General features: G+C 57.6%; 1 protein-coding gene across 1 annotated transcript in view; it reads right to left on the bottom strand.

Annotated features, from left to right (window-relative positions):
• Nucleotides 1-22: 22 nt before the first annotated feature.
• Nucleotides 23-20,782, bottom strand: part of KMT2D (lysine methyltransferase 2D) — a 39,675-nt gene continuing 18,915 nt past the window's right edge. Inside the window, exons 32-56 of the mRNA XM_032348075.1 lie at nucleotides 18,865-20,676; nucleotides 18,569-18,751; nucleotides 18,352-18,488; nucleotides 16,255-18,128; nucleotides 14,766-14,889; nucleotides 14,530-14,614; nucleotides 14,357-14,423; nucleotides 14,011-14,243; nucleotides 12,960-13,913; nucleotides 10,908-12,749; nucleotides 10,631-10,771; nucleotides 10,368-10,535; nucleotides 10,052-10,211; nucleotides 9,347-9,422; nucleotides 8,996-9,171; nucleotides 8,767-8,897; nucleotides 7,976-8,108; nucleotides 7,773-7,900; nucleotides 6,484-7,624; nucleotides 5,504-5,640; nucleotides 5,280-5,410; nucleotides 3,365-3,650; nucleotides 3,063-3,136; nucleotides 2,827-2,935; nucleotides 23-2,668 (exon numbers count right to left, since the gene is read on the bottom strand). Of these exons, the coding sequence (XP_032203966.1) occupies nucleotides 2,576-2,668; nucleotides 2,827-2,935; nucleotides 3,063-3,136; nucleotides 3,365-3,650; nucleotides 5,280-5,410; nucleotides 5,504-5,640; nucleotides 6,484-7,624; nucleotides 7,773-7,900; nucleotides 7,976-8,108; nucleotides 8,767-8,897; nucleotides 8,996-9,171; nucleotides 9,347-9,422; nucleotides 10,052-10,211; nucleotides 10,368-10,535; nucleotides 10,631-10,771; nucleotides 10,908-12,749; nucleotides 12,960-13,913; nucleotides 14,011-14,243; nucleotides 14,357-14,423; nucleotides 14,530-14,614; nucleotides 14,766-14,889; nucleotides 16,255-18,128; nucleotides 18,352-18,488; nucleotides 18,569-18,751; nucleotides 18,865-20,676 (10,395 nt within the window). The 3' untranslated portion in view covers nucleotides 23-2,575. The remainder of the gene's footprint in view (nucleotides 2,669-2,826; nucleotides 2,936-3,062; nucleotides 3,137-3,364; nucleotides 3,651-5,279; nucleotides 5,411-5,503; nucleotides 5,641-6,483; nucleotides 7,625-7,772; nucleotides 7,901-7,975; nucleotides 8,109-8,766; nucleotides 8,898-8,995; nucleotides 9,172-9,346; nucleotides 9,423-10,051; nucleotides 10,212-10,367; nucleotides 10,536-10,630; nucleotides 10,772-10,907; nucleotides 12,750-12,959; nucleotides 13,914-14,010; nucleotides 14,244-14,356; nucleotides 14,424-14,529; nucleotides 14,615-14,765; nucleotides 14,890-16,254; nucleotides 18,129-18,351; nucleotides 18,489-18,568; nucleotides 18,752-18,864; nucleotides 20,677-20,782) is intronic.

The raw sequence follows: 20,782 nt of genomic DNA on the forward strand, positions 1-20,782 counted from the left end.
ACAAAATAAAGTCTTCACGGGATTCACACTTGTCAGCGATTTATTTTTTAAAAAGGGGGAGGGTCCTGAAGGTGAGGGGAGAAGACTGTAAAAGGGAAAAACTGAAAACTGAATATGTGCAAGTGTAAACCAACCCAAAATACAAACACGGGGGGGGGGTGGGAAGAGGAGGGAATTCAGATGCAATTATACAGGCGGGGTACTTTAAAAACAAAACAAAACAAAAAAAACCAACAACCAAAATTCCAACCTTGTAGCTTGGGTCTGAGTTAGTTTATATAAAAATTAAAAACTGTATAAGGTTCTTCACTAAATTCTACAGGACTATCGGATACCTAGCATATGCTTACAAAGTCTGCCCCATCCCCTTTTCCCAATCCCAGGGCCCAAGCCCCAACCAGAGCCTAACTCACAGGAGCCAATCTCCCTCTCCCTGTAGCCTAGAACTTTCGCTCTTGGAAAAGGAATATCCAATGGCTTTGGGGGCAGCAGCCCAGTCTCCTCACTGCCTGATTTAATGACAGTGGTTTTTTGTGGGGGTGGAGGATGTTATTCTCTTAAACATTTGCAGCTTGAAACAGTTGAGGAAGCAGCTTTAAAAAAAAAAAAAAAATCTCCCTACCCCCATCAATCCGCAACCCCCCCAAATTCAAAAACAAAACAAAACAAAACCTAAAATCACATCAGCGACCTTGCTCCCCCTCCAGCAGGCCCGCCCATCCACCGCCACCAAGCCCACCCCTACACTCCAGACATTTGATTCTTGAAAATATTAATTACAAAATGCCCTTTGCCCACAGCCCCTAGGAGAGAACTGCATATAAGCTTCATCTTCATCCCCACACTCCCTACTCAAGAGGGGTCTGGGGCCTCACCCACCCCCAACCTACCCCTAAGCCCCAGGAAGAGGTTCAACTGCAGCACAAGCTTGGGCAGAAAGGGGAAGGAAAGGGAGGCAGGGAACCCATCACCCTCTGGCTCCCCCTGGGGCCAGCTCACTTTTGTGCGTTATAACATAGTCCAACTATACAAGGGGGGTGAGAACTGCCCAGCCTCTATACCCCCACCTTACAGCAGTCACAGCCAGGGGGTGGGGAGGGGGTGAGGAAAAGGGCGGTAGGTTGGGTAATGGAGGGGGCCCCCCCACAAGGGGAGCTCCATGTGTCCGCCCCACACCCCCCTACCATTTATAAACTGGTTTTGTAAAAAGAAAATAGATATATTTATATAGAATATATAAAGCACAAAAATTAGTAGTTTTACATTTGCTCTCCCCGGGGGTGGGGGGAGAGGGGAGGGTTCTTACCTCCAGCCGGCTCCCCCATTCCCCACAAGACTATGTACAATCCCATGTATAAATAGATAAATACCCCCCACCCTCCCCGCGCTGACACTAAGCTCCCCACCCCCACATCACCACCCCTTCCCACCAGACCAGCAGCAGTTTGGTGACTGAGGGAAAGTGGGAGCTCCGGGCCACACCCTGCCTCACTGGGTATGGGCATGCCACTCAGGGATAGCCCTCACCCGACCACCCACCCACCCCATCCAGGGGCTGGAGGGCAAATGGGCTCATGATGGGGTTGGGAAAACAGGAGGGCGATATCCTGGTCCTAGGTTTAGCACACCCCTCCTGCCCCCATGTCCAGATGGAGAAGGAAGTCCTAGAGCAACCAGGGGCCAGTTACCCCCAATCTTCATCAGCATTAGCCTCAACCACCATCCCATGCCCATAATTAAAAACAAAGATGGATTTTTTGTTGTTGTTTTTCTTCCTCTTCCTACCCCCTTTCCACCCACTCAGAAGAGGGCAGTGAGGCGGAAGAGAGGGTCGGGGCAGTAGGGGGCTTGGAGAGGGTCTCACATTTCAAAACAGCAAAAAATCCAACACTTAAATGAGGTAGGTGTGGGTGCGGGGTCTCCTTGCCCGGCTTGCCTGGCTTGCCCTCCTGGGCAGCTGGGCGCCTCTTTCCCGTTCATGTTGCATTTGTCAGAGTGGAAAACAAGGAAACACAACCCATAGAGAGACAGAAACACAGAGGAGAAGAGGGAGACAGAGACAGATTGAGGGAAGGGGATGGGAGTGAGGGTGGGGGCAGGACCCGGCAGGCAGGGCCAGGTGTGGGACCCGGCCTTTGGGATTGTCAAGCTTAGTCAAGTCTCTTTGCAGCCTTGAGTTGGGCCGGAGAGGTCGGTGGGAGAAGCAGGGCTGTGAGGCCCGGCCACACATCCTCCTCCCCCCTCCCTGCTGCCTCCCAGTTGCTTCTGGGTAGTTCCCGGCCCATATCCCCCTCAAACCTGAGATGCCCAATGGCTGCTTCTGTCTGGCCCCTCCTGGAGCTGGGGGCAGAGATGCCAGCCTGGGGGCCGGTGGCGGGGAAGAGGGTTGCCCCTGGTGCCCAGGGTGGGCTTGGCCTAGGGCCCTCTGCCCCAGCCTCCTGCTCCAGGGGCTCCGGTCAGCCGGCAGCCCCAGCCCTGGGTCCTGGCTCTGGCTGCTACCTCTCTTCCCCCTCATCCCTTTCAGGGAAGAGGTTGGGGGTGGGGGGACTCCCCTGCCTGGTAGCCTCTAAGCTTCTTAGTTCATCCATTTTCGACAATTCCAGGCTCCACAGTGGCAGGGGATCTTGTGCTGATCGTCCTCAAAGTCAAACTGATAGTCATAGGTCAGCTGGAAAGAAAAGAGGGTAGAATCGATGCCAGCCCCCCAGAGGGAGTGGGGGTTGGGCAGAGATCTGATCTGACAGCAGTGGCCAAAGGAACTTGGTTCTGGGGAATAGCAGAGAAGAGGGAGCTGCTTAGTCACTCACAAAGGACACTTCCTCTCACCTCCTCTCCTTTGGGGATTCGCCGGCTGGAGATGATGATGATTTTATCCTCCTTGTCAAACGTCACAACTTCCGCCACACAGTTAGGGGCACAGGAATGGTTAATGTACCTAAGCAGTGGGCCAGAGTCGGGGATGCCAGGCAACTGAGTCGGGATGCTTTTGGCTCCGTCTTGGCCCACCCTGAGTGTCACCCCCAGGGACCCCTAAAATTCCTCCTGCCTCATTTGTCTCTCACCTGGCAGGGCCTCCAGTCAACGTAGCATCAATCACATGTTCGTTGTTTATTCGGAACATGTAGATGCCTCGATTCTAGAAGGGAGGAAGTTGCAGAAGTGGGAAGAATGTCAAAGAATGGCAGCGGTGCTAGTGGTGGGATTGGGTACCAGACCTGGGCAGGGGGCTTATCTTCAATTCCTATCCCGCCTTTTTCCCATCTCTCACCTCCCCCGCCTCCCACAACTTTCCACCTGCTCTCCTGACCTGACCCCGATTCACCCTCCCTCCTCCGCAGAGCGGGGGCCATAAGCCAGCCCCTACCTGCTCCTCATAGATTTTCTCCCGCCGGTTGGCCACCTCATTGCGAATGATGGTACCAATATACTCGATGACCATTGTGTGCTTTTCTAGGTCCTTGGCGGCGTAGAGCCCCAGGCCCTGGATACGGGAGCGGGCCAGGTACACGTTGTTCTTCCACTCGGTGCGCAGGCGCCGGTACTGTGATGACTTGGAGTGCACAAACTGCTTGCTGTATGGGGTGTTGGTCTCGCCTGTGAAGGTGCTCTGATATGCCTTGGACATGCTGGTGCTGTTCAGGGTGTGAGGCCTGGGAGGTGACACAGGCCATGACAAGACAGCTCTCCCTCAGACCAAGCACATGCCACCCGCCTCTTCCCTGGGATGTGCAACATGCCGGCTAGGGGCATGTGCCGTCTCGGAAATGGGAGCGGAGGCGTGTGGGTCTTGGCTTTGGTGTGATAGCCGCCAGTTGTGGGGACCCGTCCGACACCCTGAGTGGTGCAGAGAGCCCAGGATGGGGGACAGGGTGTGGGGGGGGCACCAATTCCCCTACACTGAGCCCGTTCTCCCATCTCCCTGCCTTATACCACCCTCCTGCCAAACATTACACAAGGCCACGCTCCTCTGGGAGGTCTTCCCCAAGCAGCCCAGGCCTGGCATGTAAGCTCATGGTTTGCTCAAATGTGTGAGTTCTACCTCTTGCACGTATTAGAAGCCCTACCACACTGGGCTGGATTTGAATTAAAAGTCGCTCTGAATTCACAGCCGAGAAGGTGGTACCCATTCCTTTCTTCACACTGTCCCCTTCTCTGACATAATGCTGGGCTCTGTACAGATGGCTCAGTGCAGGGGAATGACTGCTGCCTGGCAGGGATGCCTCTTCACCACCCTAGGGCACCAGCCAAAATCTTGCCCATCCCAGAGCAGTGGTTTTCAAACGTTTTCGATTCTTTTTGATTTAGAAGAGTTTTTTTTCTTTAATAAAATGTCATTGGAATTCCAATACATAAACTAGATGAAAACACAATGCTTCTGGTTGAATCCAATTTGGGGAAGGGGGAGTTGTGCACGGGGAGAGCCAAGTTCTGCTCACTCGGTTTATGTGTTCCAAAACTTTCTGAAACACAGACAGTTTGAAAACCACTGTTGTAGAGCATCAAGGACTAGGGATGACTGGGTTAGTAGAGCCTGACGCTCTTTGCTAGCCCAAGGAGCAACAGAAGGCCTTTGTGAAAACCCTGATACCAAGATTCTGCCTCCCTCTACCCAGGGACCAAAGTCAGGCTACCATGGTACACAGAAAGAGCAGTGAACCACAGGTTGAGAGGTAAGTTCTGGTCCCAGCTGTGTGACCTTTGTCTAGTCACTTAACCTTTCTGGGTCTCAGTTTTCTCCGCTGTAAAACGGGGGTCATACCACCTGCCCTACCTACCTCATAAGGTTGTTGTGAGGATCAAATGAGATAATGGATGTGAAAACGCTTTGAAAAAAAAAGTATAAAGTGCTATACAAATGTAAGGTTTTATTATTTACCTACTATATTTCTAATTATTTTTGACACCAACTCAGCCTGGGGAAGGGAAGGTGACCCTAGCCTTATGGGGTGTCTCAGGTTTGGGGGAATCACAGGCCCCCTGGAAGCAAAATAAGAGAGGAAGGAGGGAACTGGCTCCCTTATCTACTTGACAGAATTTCACCATTGTCTACCCAGAACCTTCCCAAGTCATTCCCAGGGTGCCCAAGGTAAGTCTGTCCCAGACCCCAGGTCAACCCAGAACACCTGAGCAGGGTGGAGGAGGAAAGGAATAACCTAGGTGATCCCTGCATACCCTCTAGCCAGGAGGCTTAGAGTGAACCCCCAAACCTTCATAACTGGCCAGAGGGCCCCTGCCAACCCCCACTCCCACATTCCACAGCCCCCACCCCAAAAGCTCACCGTTTGTAGTGTGTGAGGATCTTAGGCTCCGATCGGGCACAACCGGTGGGATTGATCATGAGTGGCAGCTCCATCAGGGGGTGGCGTCCATAGCGGAATAAATAGTTTTGACAGCTCTCCACTCCGGGCAGCTGTGGACACAGGTCATGCTTGCCTTAGCCTGAGCATTTTGGGGGCACGGCCAGTGTCCCCAGTGCCCACATGGCGCCTGGCCCCCTCCTTACTGATTCAGCTATGCGCAGCACGGCATGCACCGTCAGCCCAAAGAGCTCCTCGCCTTTCAGGTACTCAGGGAAGAGCCGCAGCATGTCGGCCTCTTTTCTCATGGCAGCCACGGGCTCGATGATGCGATTCCACACCGCTAAGAGGCAAGGAAAGAGAGTGGCCCTCAGAGGCAACTTCTGTTGACTGACCTCAGCCTAACCTTGATCCGAAGCTATGGTCCTTTTCTGTAGCTTGCACACCTCTCTGTGACAAGGCTGTGTGGTTCTTTAGGACTCCCCACTGGCCTCCCAGTCCCACTCTCCCTCAACAAGCCAGAAGGCCTCCTACCCTGGAGGGGCACCAGAGAGAGCTCTAGGACACAAACACATGACCTCAGGGCCCAGGAAACCCAGCACAGGCCACCATGCCTAACCGAGAGCCAGAACACCAGGCCTGCTTTAGAGCTAGGAAGACCTGGGTTCAGGTTCTGGTACTGGCTATGGGCCCTTATGCCAAATACCTAAATCTCTCTAAGGCTCTGGTTCTTTATGTATGCACTGGGCAATATGAAAGTACTCACCTCACAGGGCTGCCAGAAACAAAAAAGCCTAGGTCACTTACTTCAGTGTGTGGTGCACAGCACTTGCTCACTTATTTCTATCGTTAACGCTAGAGCTCAAAGCAAAAGAATTCTGAGCAGGGCAAAGCAATCATAAGGCCCTCATGGTTAGGAACAGGGTGAGGGAACCAGACAATGTGGTCTCAGAATGGTATTCCTTAGTTCCGCTGAGGCTAGGAAAAGGAGCTAGAATATGTGAAGCAGACAAGCAGAGTAGCTCCAATCACAAGGGAACGTAAGACAACTCAGAGAGGCTAGAACACTGTCTCTGGGGCTCTTAGAAGACCTCCACCTGCCTGAAGCCATGGGGGAAGATGACTCACAAAGACCCCATGGACCCCTTTCACTTGCACAGGAGTGTTTTGAGGGCCCAGTGCTCACCCTGGGGTGAGGCGTCAGTGAAGACCAGGTCCTCCAGGCCCTGCTCCATGACCTTGATGATGAACTCTGGCCTCCCATTGTTCTCGCCGATGGAGCAGCGGTAGCAGCAGCGGCGGTTGTTGGTGCGGAGGCTCCAATAGATCCGTGTAGCCTCATAGCCCACTGGGTAGAGGGCCGTGGCGCTGTGGAAGTCAGCCATCTGATGCGGGAGCAGCTGTCCAATGGCGTGGAACACAAGGCCCCCTACACGGAACATGTGCAGCCGCTCTCCCCGCTGGATGATGCTGGCGATCTGCTTCACTTCGTCCCGCTCGATGTAGACCCGCCGGAAGACAGCAAAAGAGCTCAGCTCCTGCTCACAGGGCCCCTTGATCTTGTGCATTGGACACAGCATGGTCTTGTCCTTAAAGAACATGCACTTGGCGCGGATGGCGCAGGCAAAATGGTAGACGTTGGGGCAACGCATTCGATTGCAGCTGCTGGTGGCACCGGTGCGCTGGCACAGGGAGCACTTGGTCAGCAGCCCACGGTGCAGAGCCACCTCCACGTTCATCAGCGCCCCACCCTGGGTCTCATAGACCTCTGTGGACCACAGGGCGCAGTTGAGGTGCACCCAGAGGTCCAGGTCTAGGTTCAGCAGGCGGGCGGGCCCATCAGTGGCCCCATCACCCTCCTCGTGACAGAAGCAGCAGCGCCTCATGTCACGAGGCACCTTGTCAGGCCGCAGGGCTGTGCCGAGCTGTTCCATAAACTCCGCCACTTCCCGCTCATCCTCCTGCCGCCCACTGCCCTTCTGGATGGTCAGCAGCAGCCGCAGCCGCTTCCAGCGCACCCCCTTCCACTTCTTGAGGCGAGGTGGCCGGGAATCTTCCCCTTCTTCGGGGGGCCGGGCTCGGGGCTTGGGTCGGGCCGATTCAGGGGATGAGGCCAGTGGCAAAGGCGACGGGACCGGTGGCTCAGCCAAGGGTTCGGTGGGGAGTTCTACCAGGGGTTCCGCAGGGGGGCTAGCCGGAGAGGGTGCCAAGGGGGATGGGGGCGGGGAGGGCTCTTCAGGAGGTGGGGCAGAGAGCTGTCGCACATCCAGGTTGGAGACATTGCAGGTGTAGCTGTGCTGGGCAGCTGGCTCTGGGGCAGGGCTCTCCTACAGAAGGGGACGTGCCCGGTATCATCAGCGCCAGCTCCTTGCGTTGCAAGTCCCCTCCCTCCTCTTACCCAGGGTCCACTCTCCCCAAAGCCCTCTGCCTTCTGTGTTCTCCGCACACCCACCCTCTTTTCTCCCCCACACCTACCTGTTTCAGGAGGCTCAAGATGTCCAGCTGGCTCTTGAGGGTATAGCCGGGCAGCACTGCATCAAACTGCTTTAGCCAGTCAGGGCCAGCTTCCGGGCTCTTGCCTCCCAGACCCTTTTCTTTCCCTCCTACAGAAAGGAAGGGATCAGAACCTCCTAGCAGCATCCCTCCCTGCAGGTCCTGAGACTTCCTGCCGCACTCACCAGGGCCCTCAGCTTCTCCCTTCTTCGGCTCAGTGCCCGGCCGGGCAGGGCTCTCTGGGAACAGCACCTCATAGGAGTTGGGGATCTTCATGCTCAGCAGCTCTGCCACTGCCACCATCACACCATTCAGGTTCTGCCAGGGCAGGGAAGGGGCCGGGAAGACCGGGTCAGCAGCACGGGGTGCGCACTGCCACCACTCTGGCGGGGACACAACACCCAGAACCCTGCTCCCCAAGTGGCTCGTCAGTCCTGCCCTTCTCCCGTGCTTCCTTCATAGCACCTCTCCCAGACTGCTGCGGTCAGTAACTGGTGCTCCATGACAAGGGCCCCGTGCCCACCAAGTGTAGAAATGACACACCCTATGTTCACCACTTGGGAGACTCACAATACACATTAGCAAACGAAAGAATCTGAGAAGTCCTGTAGTAAAGAAACTTGTTTTGTGGTTTCAACTGGGATTTCCAATTTTCTTTGACCACAAAACCCTGTCAATGTTAAAAAATAACAAAGAGTTCCACCAAATGTAACTGGGGACATGCTGTCTTGCAGCATTCGTCGCATTCTGTGTGCTCCCCGACTGGCTGACTTGCATCTATCACTAGACTGTGAGCTCTCTGACGGCAGGGACCTCACGTGCTTTATTTACCCTAATCCTGCAGCCTTCGGCCCAGGCGCTTACACACAGTAGGTCCTAGTACATAGTTCTGAGCAACTGAACTTATCCACACACGCTCCAGGGACTGTCTTCTGACCAGGATCCCTTTGACCTCCAAGGAACCCCCAAGACACACCTTGGCCGCAGCAGCAGAGACCGTCAGCATGACGGACACCTCACTTCCTTTGCCCTTTTCCCAAGTTGTAGCAGGCAGCTTTCCAGGGGCCTCCGGGTCCAGGGCCCCATAAGGTTTGGTATCTGGGAAGACTGGAATGTGAGAGGGACCCATGTAAACTCCAGCTGCCTCTCTCTCCCAGCTTCAGACAACCCAGCCCAGCCTGGTCCATGCCCAGAGCAGCCTCTACCTGGGATACTGGCCCGAGGAATGATGGGGATGACAGGGGAAAGAGCCCGGTCTTCCTGCTCCCACCGGCCTGAGCCCAGCTGAGGGAAACGGGGAGCCTCCTCCCCCAAGATGCTTTCAGGGGACGAAGCCGGCACAATGCTATCAGGAGAATCGCTGTCCTCATCACTTTCCATCCTATGGGCCAAAAGTAGACATTTGTTGGTATAGCCTTGTAGACATTCCCTCCCAAATTTAGAAATTAGTAGATGTCATAGCCTTCTGTGAAATCTGCCACTGGCCAAAGGAAAAAAATAGGCAACCCGCCCCCCCATCCCTATTCCTTATCCCCATTTCCAGGCCCACCCCGTACCTGACATCCTCAGTCTGATTGTGAGGGGGTGTAGGCAAGGCGGCCAGCAGGTCTAGACTCTTCACCTCTGAAGCATCTGAAGGGTAGGAGGGGAGAAGAAAAGTCAGGCTGGTGGCCAGAGATGACGGGACAATCTGCCCCATGTTTCAGGCCTAACTACTACAAGACCTAGTCTAGCTCTCATAACCACTACTATCTACCCACCCACCTACCTACAACCCTGGGTAAATGAGTTGTATTTATCAAGACTTTCCCATGGGCCAGGCACTGGGCTTTGTTTATCAACTTTAACAACTCCTGCATAAGAATATTCTAACACCTATTTACAGTGAGGAAACTGCGGCCCACACAAGTCGGTCATGTTACTTAGCGGCGCTAATACAGACAGATGAATACAGGCACCAGAGAGTTCAAATCCACAGCTCACTGTAGTTCTATACACACTAAGGCACTGTAGGCTGTGCCTCGTGAACAAAAGCCTCATCGACACCCTTCCCGCCACCCACCTCCTCTGTTGCCCGTGCTCTGGAGCCCTGGCTTCCAACAAATCCGCCCTGAAGAGGCCAGGCCCTTCCTTAGATCAGGTATCCTGTCATGTGCACGCACAGGGCCACACGCAATCCTTCCCATCTCAAATTGAGCAACTTGGATCCCAGCCGCCAAATCCTACCGGAGGAGGAGAGGCCCACTCTGCTCCTGACTTACCCCTCAGCGTCCCTTCAGTATCCCGGGCAGAGGCAGCATCCTTGGGGTGCTCCCCCAGCTCTTCAGATGGGGTGACGCCATTCACCATCTTCTGCTGCACCGATGGGGGTGGGGTGGGGGGCAGCGACGAGGGTGGTGTCGGCGGGTTACTCAGGTTATTCTGGGGGTGGGGTGGGGTGTTGTGTGCAAGATGGCAGAGGGAGAATGACGTAATCTCCTGACCCCACACGACATCAGCAATTTCCTCATCTTCCACTCCCACCTCCACCTCCCCAAGAACCTCGTCAGCCCCAAAAGGTATTGCCATTTTTCTGACCTTGGTAAGCAGCTGGGAATAGTAGTCAGGGCCAGTGGGCAGTGCCCCACTTCCAAAGGCCCCCCTCAGCTGGCACTGCCCGTTGACCGGGCAACCACTTCCGAAGGGAGCAAAGAGGCTAAAATTGGCGGTGATAGTAGGCTCCGTTAGGGGCAGCAGGGACAGCTCCTAGGAGGGGCAAGATGACAAAGTTGGAAACCCGCAGTGTGTACATCTCTGCCACCCCACAGCTAGGGGCCAGAGGGCTGGCTCCTGGGGATTACCTGTTTCAGCTGTTTCAGCAAGGCCTCGCTGGCCCTGACCCCGTCCTCCTTCCGCAGCTTCTTTCGGGAGCTCACCAACCTGTCACTTGCCTTCTGTACCCGCTTGGGCTTTGGTGTCACAGGCTTCCTTGCTGTTGTGTCCTAGGCCAGAAAAACCCACAGTGAAGGCTGCGGTCTTCCTCCAAGCCCTCACCTCTTCTGGGTGAACCAGATCTGCTCACAGTGCCCTGGGTTGCAATCCCCACTCTATCTTCTCCAATCTCTCTAGAGCACTCACCTCTTTGTTGCTGGGGGTACCCTGTAGTTTCTGCTCCAGCCCAGCCAGCTTGCTGTCAATGTGCCCGTTGATCTCAGCTCGCAGCCCCTCGGGCCCCCGCCCAGTGCTGAGTTGCACATTCTTTGCGCGTAGAAGCTTCTGCAAGAGCAGATGCCCGGCCTCTGAGCGGGGGCCGGCCAGCAGGAGGTGGTTGCTGGTACCTGGTGCCCCTATTGGCTCCCCGTTGGCCTCCCTCTTCACCGTCTGGGCTCCCAGGGCACATGGCTCCTCCCGAGGCTCCTGCTTGATGCTGAGATGGGGTGGCTCAGTCACTGCCTGCCCATTCACCTGCTCCAGATGCCCAGGTACCAGGCTGCTCTGATCTGGCTTCCGGGCTTCCACTAGGTTGTCTGGGGGGTCCCAAGGTCCCAGCCCCTTGCCAAAGAAGGTATCTGCAAGCTGGGCAGCAGCAGGTGAGACCCTCCCAGGAGGCAGCTCCAAGGAAGGCCCCTGGGGTTTTGGGGTCCCTGGCTGGGTGGGGGGGAGCTGGGCCTCAGAGGGGAGCTGGGAAGGGACCAGAGGGCTGGCTCCGGGGGGCTGTGAGGAAGGTCTCTTTGGCTCTTGGGGGCTGGATGGTGGAGGTGTGGGATGAACAGGGCCGAGGACCGGTCCTGCAGCTAAGGCTCCTTGTGGGGCAGGGAGCCGGGGTGGGCCCTGAGGTCGAAGCCCCGCCCCTAACTCCTGGAGAGGGCCTGTCTGGGATCCAGAGAAGCCCCCAAGTTGAGGCTGGCGACCCAGGAGGCCCTGGAGGGGAGAGGGCTGGGCCCCAGGCTCCTGGTAGGGTGGGGCCTGGCGCACTGCCTGACTCTGCTGCAGCTGCCGCTGCACGAGGAGCGCCTGTAGCTGCTGCTGCTGCTGCGGGCTCAAGTGCCGTAGCTGGGGGTTTTTGGCCAGGACCCCTTGGAGCTGCGCTCGAAGCTGCCCCATTGTTGGCATAACTCCAGGCCCGGGCAGGCCCGGCCCCGGTGGGAGGCCAGATCCTGCTTTGGCAGGCTGTGGCCCTGCGTTATTTTGCACGGGCCGCTCCAGTCCAAGGGGCTGTTGGGAGCCCAGAAGGTTCTGGGTCATGGTCCCAGGCTGCTCCCCTAAAGGAACAGAGGACTGGGCCAGCAGATGGGGCATGGATGAGGCCTCCGAGGATGAGCCACTGCCCACTGGCCCGTGGCTTCCCACACCTGCAGAATGGAGCAAGTTAACTTGCTGCTGCTGTGGACCTGGGAGCCTCAGGGGTGGCTGCAACTGTGCAGGGCCAGGCTGTGGCTGGGCCTGCGGTGGGATAAGCAGGAGCTGCGAGTCCCCGGACAATGAGGGCTTCACCTCCCCAGGTTCGGTGGCCGCCGACTCGGGAACAGCCCCTAAGGCTAGCGGCGCCCCAGGATGTGTGGACGGCCCCTCCGCGGCCTCTGGAGGAACAGCTGTGTCTACCATGCTCTGCTCCTTGCCCGTCAGGACGGCAGCACCCAGGGCTCCGGGGCTAGAAAAGTGTTGTGCAGGCTTGGCGGGCATGCCAGGGCCGAGGGGCACCTGCTGCTGCGGCGGCGGTGGCTGCGGCGGAGACAGTAAAGTTCGACTCTGGTTCAAGAGGCCCATCTGCTGCTGCTGCTGCTGCTGAAATTGTTGGAGCTGCTGCTGCTGTTGTTGGAGCTGCTGCTGCTGCTGTTGAAGCTGCTGCTGTTGGTGCTGCTGCTGTTGGAGCTGCTGCTGCTGCTGCTGGAGCTGCTGCTGTTGATGCTGCTGCTGCTGCTGCTGCTGCTGCTGTTGGTGCTGCTGCTGCTGCTGCTGCTGTTGAAGCTGCTGCTGTTGGTGCTGCTGCTGTTGGAGGTGCTGCTGCTGCTGCTGCTGCTGTTGGAGGTGCTGCTGCTGCTGCTGCTGCTGTTGGAGGTGCTGCTGCTGCTGCTGCTGCTGTTGGAGGTGCTGCTGCTGCTGCTGCTGCTGTTGGAGCTGCTGCTGCTGCTGCTGCTGTTGGAGGTGCTGCTGCTGCTGCTGCTGCTGTTGGAGCTGTTGCTGCTGCTGCTGCTGCTGCTGCAAGGTAGCCATGGGCTGAGTGCTGAGTTTGGGCTGCCCACCGTGTGGCATCAGGCCCTGCTGCAGATGGGAAAGGCCTGCCATGGATCCCTGCTGTTGGTGCTGCTGTTGCTGCTGCTGGGCTGTGACCAGCCGATGTCCCATAAGGCCCTGACCCTGCTGTGCCAGCTGGGGGGAACTCAGCACCCGGGACTGGGTCAGAAGCACCTGTCTGTGAGGACCCTGGGGGCCCAAGGCTCCAGGGTGCTGCTGTTGCTGCTGCAACACTGCCACTTGGGCAGGGCCCAGCATGCCCTGGGGCCCCTGGGGTGGTTGTGGGGACAGTTGCTGGACCAAGAGGCCCGGATGGCTGCTGGGAGGCAGAAGACCCTGGGGCTTGGGACCCAGAGCTTGGTTTGCTTGTACGCCCAGGCTCTGCTGCTGTTGCTGCTGGACCGCCACCTGTCCTAGGAGGTGCTGCTGCTGCTGCTGCTGCTGCTGCTGCTGCAGTTTCTGGGCTAGCTGCATGCGTTGCTGCTGCAGCTGCAGCTGCCTTTCCTGGAGAAGTCTCGAATCGGGTCCTAGGCCTCGAAGAGCCAGGTTGCCAGGGAAGAAGCCTCCTGAGGGGCCAGCCAAGGGCCCAGCCCCACCAGAATGTTGCTGTTGCTGTTGCTGCTGCTGGGCCAGAGAGGTGTTGAGGAAAGGGCCACCAGGCTGTCCGGGGAGTGTCATGCCCCCTGGGGGCAGGCGAAGACCTGCAGCTTGCCCTCCCGGAGGCCCCTGTGGCGGCTGCAGCCCATGGCCTGGGAGCAGCTGGCCTGGGAGCTTGGTGAGCAGTCGGGGACTCTGGGAAGGACTCAGGGCCAGCACGGCTGAGTGCTGCTGCTGTTGTTGCTGCTGCTGCTGCTGTTTACTCCGGTATTCTGCCATGAGGTTGGTGTGCTCCTTCTGCTGCTTCCGGACCTAACACAGGAGAGTCGGGGCTCAGCCTGGAGCCTGCCCACCCATACCCTCCCTCTTCTGGGCTCCTGGTTACCAGGCTGAAGTCTGCCTTCCCTACCTGATCCAGTTGTTTCTGGATCTTGCTCTGCTGCTCTGTAACCAGCTTGAGCTTCTCAGCATCAGCCTCTGGGAACTCACGGCCAGCCTTTTTGGCAGTGCGCTGCTTGGCGCACAGAGCCTTCCGGGACTTGCGGTGCACACCAATCTGCTCCTCTAGCACCTTCAGTTGCATCTGTAGGAGCTGCTGGGTATGAAACAGCCACTCCTCATACTGCCGCTGGTCAGCTTCATCTGGGAAGGGAAACAGGATGTCAGGACCCACAAAAGGGAGATCAGAGTCCCTCCTCCTCCAACATCTGCCCCAAGCCACTCCCATGCACACTCCTCCCCATCCCCATACTCACTGATCACTCCCTGGGCAAAAGTGGGTGGGTTGGGACGAGGCTGGGAGGGGTCACCAGCACTCCGCTCCTGTGGTGAGAGAAACCACTAAAGGGTCATTGTCACAATTCAAGCCCTAAGAAGAGTGGCCCAATTGTGGAAGACACACGTTCCTACTCCCACCCTGATCACTTACCTGGCCACTCCCAGCTGCCACATGGTTCTGCAGATCACTGCCAGGGCCCCCTGAGAGCCTCTGGGCTAGTAGGGACACTTGTTGCCTGGAGTCCGCCAAAACAGAGGGGATGTGTAGGTCGCGGGGAAAGTTGAAAGACAAAGAGATGGGACAAGTAAGGAGGGGGAAACAGGAAGGAGAGGCGAAGGACTGTTGAAAGGAAAAGTGCCAACCACTCCCCACCTCCCAAGTCTTACCTGTTCATACCAGGTGCCACTCCAATGCTGCCCTGAGCCATCACCTTCTTGATGCCCTTCAAAGCCACCATCTTGGCCTTTGCAATGGGATCAATTATATCTTCTGCTGCAAATTTGTCCAGATCTGGAAAGAGGAGAGCCAAGTAAGCTAGACACTGGATTCAATACTCCGCTCCACATCTGCTGTGCCTTCCAACACCTTGACCTCCACCGAACCAAGTAGAACAAAGGAATGGCAAAAAAGTGGTGGGAAGACCACTAAGGAGCCAGGCAGCATGGGTGACTCAGCTTTACTATTCACAAGACACGTGGCCCTGTTTTCACTTGCATGGTGCTAAGAGATACTCAGCAAATATCCGTAGGGCCAACACATCAATGTCACTTGATTTCTCTGACCCTCAGTTTCCTCCTCTGACAGAACTCATGTTTCCCTACTCTGCCTTCCTCATGGAACTACTGAATCAAATATGACCAAAACTGTGAATGCACTCTACACTCTAGAAAACATTCTTCAAAGGCAACTACTGCAGCCCCAAAACCCAAGATATGGGCACTGTGCCAAAGTCCTAGATGTCAGAGCTGTTTTGGGCACAACATGCATCACCTCCGGCCACTTTCGTGCCTGTTCAGGATGCTGGGTAAAAAAAGGAGGAATAAGCAACCTCCCAAAACAAAATCTTCCTAAAATCCTGCACAGTGTGTATTTCTCCACTACTCACAAAACCACCTCTCCATTTTTTAAAGGATCAACCAAACTCCCTCTCCTCGTATTTTGAGGCAATAAAAAAGTTAAGAGGATCAGAAAGCCAGGACTCAGAACTCTCACTCTGTCAGCTGTACAATCTGGGCAAGACACTTAACCTCCACGCCTGCATCCCTTTCTATAACTGAAGACAACAGCAGTACCTATTTAATGAATTTGCTGTGACTCAATCAGATAATGGGCACAAAGTACTTGGCACACTGTTTAGCAAACAGGAATTCAATAAATGCTATTGTAATTTGAGATCTCCCACAATCTGGCCCCTCTCTCACATCCTCAAAATCAGGGTAGTGCCCACTCACCTCCCGCCACAGAGTCCACTCCAGCCTAGCCACTCCACTGCTGTATCCAAATGTACCCACTGGCTCCCCACCAGCAGCATCATGCAAGCACTCACACCTACCTGGACTGCTCTGCCCTACACCATATCTCTCCAGCTCCTCACCTCCTGGTCTTGCCACAGCTACGAAGGCTTCGCTATCAAGATCCGCACACTCATTCCATGCACTCCAACATCTGAATGCCTGCTATACACCAAGCACTGTCCCTCCCTTCACAAAAGCTACGCCACCTCTGCCTGCACTGTTAGCATGGCATTTAGCCCGTGCTCTGTGTGTCCCACTTCCCTTAACTGGGGATTATCTTAGGTCTCCAGCTTCGGTGTCCACTTGGTGGTAACAGTGATCAGCCCTGAGGAACTAAGCCAGTGGCCCTGGTTGAAGTTACCTGTATCCGGGAAGAAGCTGTTAGCCAGCTGCTGCTGCATGGCCAGCTGCTGAGGTTTCATGCACATAGAAGGTGGCATGGTACCCATGGGCTTCTGTGCCAGCACTGGCTGGGAACTCTGCTGGGGCACCAAGCCTGCCTGCCCCCCGTGCTGCCCACTTAGCATATGCCCTTGACTGGACACCATGGCCATGGATGGGGCCAGGCGCTGCTGCAGGGCATGTGCAGGTGGCTGGGTGGGCATCAGGGGTTGGGCCAAGCCTGGCTGTCGGGAACCTCCAAGTCCTAGGGCAAGCTGCTGCTGGGGCCCAGCCAAACTGGGAGAAGAGCCCTCGTGTGGCAAAGACATGGTCTGGGCAGGGCCTGGTGTGGACAGTAAGGAGTGCTGTTGCTGCTGTTGCTGGGCAGGCTGAAGCTGTGCTGAAAGCTGCTGCTTCTTCTGCAGCTCCTTCTTCTCATGCTCCAGCAGGTCCTCAATGAGCAGGGGTAACTCACTGGCTACAAGTGAGCTCTCCATCTTGTCCAGCTCATCCCCAGATGCTGCATGGCCACTGGGCAATGTCAAAGCCTCACTTTCTAGCTCAAACTTTTCCAGCAGGGAGGACCCTCCTGGGCCACTCAGAGGGCTGGGGGTCAGCAGGTGAGCTGGTGGTCCTCCTGTGGCCCCAAAGGGACCCTTCTCAGTTGTGTGCCCACTGCTGGAAAAGGGTCCTGTGCCCATCCGGGTGTCCCGGATGCCCATCACGCTCTGTGCTGGCTTCAGCCCCAGGCCCAGGGAGGTGGTGGCAGGTGCTGGCTCTACCTTGGGGGTGGTAATGGCGAACTGGCAAGGGGAAGGGTGGCGCCCACCTTCCTCCACCTTGGGCTTCACCTCAGGAAGCCCTGATGCCAGACGGGGCTCAGAGGCATCAGTAGCAGGAGGAGGGCGCTCCTCAGGACCCAAGGGTACTGGCTCCACCCCTCGTAGCAGGGCCTCCCGCTCAGCCTTCTCATTGGCTGACTCCACCAGCCTTAGGTGCTCATTGAAAATGTCCTTCTTGTCCCCTGTGTCCAGCTCAGGATCAGTATAGGCCAGCAGATCAAACTCATCCCCGTTAAGCAGGTCATCCAGGTGGGGGTCATTGGTCTCCAGATTTTCCAGGGTGCCCAGCTCATCATCTCCCTTGGCCACGTCCACACCCAGGCCCAGGTGAGCAAGCTCCTCATCATCCTCTAGGGCCTTGTGGGCATCAAAGTCATCGTCCAGCTCGGGATCCTCGCAGGGTAACTTCCCAGCTTCCAGGGCCAGAGGAGGAGGGCGGCCAAGCTCAGTGCTTGAGGGGGGGCGGCTAACCAGCTCCAAGCCAGTGGGCAGGGAGGGACCTTTGGTGTGGGGCATTGGATGGAGACTGTTGCTCAGTTCAGGAATCGGAGGAACTGAGGGTTTCTGTGGGGGAAGGCCAGATACCGCTAGGCCTCGAAGCCCTTCAGGAGCCATTCGGTGGGAGTCCTCATTTCCTGGGTAAAAACGGGGTCTCTGAGGGGGGCCCTGACCAGGAAACGGAGCCCCCCCGGGTCCTAGTCCTTTCTGTACATTGTGCCGCAACTCAATGAACTGGGCCGGGCCAGCTGGACCAGGTACTGGCTCCCCAGGGCCAGGCAGGCGGGTGGGAATCCCCGCCAGGGAGGAACCTAGGGCTTGGCGGCCAAGTTCAGGCCCAGGAGTTGATGGAAAGCGAGTAGACATGGCAAGTCGCATGGAGGTGGCTGCTGTTGCCTGCTGCTGCTGCTGCTGCTGCCACAGTTGCTGCTGCTGCTGCTGCTGCTGCTGTAAGGGCAGGGACCCAGGGTAGGGTGCTCGCTGATAGAAGGCTTGGGAGCCTCCCACCAGTTGCCTGGAAGAACATGCAGTAGTCAGTACGATGAAATCAGGACGATGAGCTAGAACACGGGCTGCGGGCAGCGGGGAAGGATAGAGTTGCCGCAGTCAGAGGGAACAGGGAAGAAGAGTAAGTGACACCGGACGAGGGTCAGCCACGGGAAAACCAGGGGCAGCACACTGCAGTGGTGAAGTCTGTTCCCTTGCTTTACCCCGAGGGAACCCCCTTGGAGCCTCACCGGTTGTTCACATCCATAGAAGAAGGGGTGGCTGGTGGAGGGGGCCGGGAAAGTCGGTCGTCACTGGGGAAAGCCCCTGGCCCCAGGATGGGGCCACCCAACTTGCTTGGGGGGAGCCCCACGAGGTTACTCTTGTCCTAGGAGAGACAAAGGTAGATGAGGGTGGACACCTTCAGCACCTGGGACAACCCCCCCCACCCTTTGCCACTTTACCTACCTGGGTCCCGGTGAATGGGGTCTGGCCGCGACTCAGCTGCTCAAAGGCAGGGCTGCTGGGCTCAGCACCCCAGCTGCCCGGGGGCCCTACCACTCCTGCAGCTGCCGCAGCTGTCTCCTTCTCCTGCCGCAGGGTGTTGCGCTGGATCTGCTGCCGAATCAGCAGCTCCCGGAGTCGCTGGCGCTGTGCGGAGGACAGACAAGCGGGGTCAGTCCATTCTATTCCAATCACAGGGCTGGCATAGGGACAGCACAGGGATGGGGGTGTGGGAGGTTCACTCCCAGATGTCCACCCACCTGCCGCTGCTTCTCCAGTTCTGTTTGGCTGAGGCTGGACATGCCCGGGTCCTGGGTACCTGGAAGTTCGGGTGCCGCCAAAGAGCTGCCCATTCCAGCCCCTGGGTCTTCTCGCTTATCGACCGGCGAGGTGATGCCTGCCCGCTGTGAGGCTCCATGGGACAGGTAGGGGAGGGATCCATCGGGTGCAGGCGGCGGTAGGACTGATGGGGGGCGTAGTGGGGACAGCCCGAAGCCCTCTCCTGTGGACCCGCTGCTGGATCCCAGGGGGCTGCCCGATGGGTGGAAGTTCCCTGTGGCTACTGCGTAGTTTGTGCTTTGAGGCTTGCCCAAGGTAGGGCCGGGCCCAAAATGGCTGTTGATCCCATGGGGTGGAGGGAGACCAGGCTGAGGGACAGGGGGCTTTAGGGAAGGCTCCCCTACTGCCTGAGGGAAAGTGAAACGCATGGGAGAGGGAGTGCCCACAAAAGCACCCGTTCCAGGGGACCGGGCGAAATTAGGTGGCTGCCCACTTGGGACCTTAGCATGGAGCTCACCTGCCGGCCCTGAGGGCAGGGCTGCTGGGAAGCCCCCAGCCCCCAGAGGAGTGTGGGCTAGAGGACCAGCCTTGAAGGCAACTTCAGGGGGCTGGGGTCGGGGTGGCTTATGCAAGGGGGCAAATGGGTCACGGGACTGAGGGCGTGAGGGTGGACGGGAATAGGGATCAGGGGACTGGAAGCGAGGGGTAACGGGGGATGGGCAAAAAGCCTCAGCAGACAAAGGACGGGGTGTTAATGGGGACTGGGAGCTGGACTGGGACTGGGGACTGGCGGGCACTCGGGAGAAAGGGTCTGAGGGCAATGAGCGAGGGGGCAGGCCACAGCAGCTCTCAGGGGGTGGGGGTTGGGGCCGAGGGGTCAATGGGGGCTGGGCATAAGGGTCAGGGTAGGGGCCAGGGCGATAGATGTCCGAGTGGCTGGGGGAAGAAGGGGCCAAAGCCTGGGCAGGGGGTGGCTCCTGGGGCCTTAGGCCCAAGCCCGGGCTCTGGGGCTCTACCTGAGATGCCCGAGGGGTTAGGGGGGCTTTGAAGACATCAGGTGCCTTTAACTCCAGGCTGCCCAGGTGGGGGCCTGAGGAAGGTGAGTCAACAAAGCCTAGGTTTGGGGGCCCATAGCTAGGAGAGGATGCCCCGAGCTCTTCCTTCTTCACCTCTAGGGCCTTCCGAGACTCCCCAAAAGGCGGGGGCGACAGCAGGGGCTCGGTAGCCTTGCCTCCCCCTATCCCTGGGCTCTCAGGCACAGCCAGGTTGTCCAGTGAGGGGCAGCGGGGCTTGAGAAAGGGGTCAGGTGTGGAGGGCTGGTGTCGGGGGGTGCCAGGTGGGGTAGTGTGGAATTCCCCTGGCTGGCCAGTCCCAGGACGAGACGAGGAGCCCAGTGTCAGGGGCTGCGCGGGGGCCCCAGTCGGACTAGGATAAGGAGGATAGGTAGGTGGTGCCGTGGGGAAGCGGGGCTCCAGAGCGTAGGCGGGGGCCAGTCCAAAGGGGTCCTGCGAAGGCACTTGGGCGGGCACCTGGGGTGGGAGCTTGAGGAAGAGCTCACCGGGCGAGTCGGGGCCGGGCACTGTGCCCGCTGGCGGCTTCAGGAACCCATCCGCAGAGGTAGACAAGCCGGCGGGGGTTGTGGGGCTGCCAATGAAAATGGTGGGGGCAGCAGCAGGGGGCGGACTGCCCAATGCCCCGGGCTGGGGGGGAATGCGGAGATGTAGGGCCGGTCGGTCAGTCTTACGGGCCATGTCGCCCACCTTGGTCTGCTTGTTGATCTGGCTCTCAGCCTGCTACAGGGGGAGACCAGGCACAGAGCAGTCAGGCTGCTGGGGCAGGTGCTATGTCCCCCATACCCTCCGAGAGGCCCCCAGCTACAGGACATGGATGGCACCGCCC

Source organism: Mustela erminea, chromosome 6 (assembly GCF_009829155.1).
Source record: "Mustela erminea isolate mMusErm1 chromosome 6, mMusErm1.Pri, whole genome shotgun sequence".
Lineage (NCBI taxonomy): Eukaryota > Metazoa > Chordata > Mammalia > Carnivora > Mustelidae > Mustela > Mustela erminea.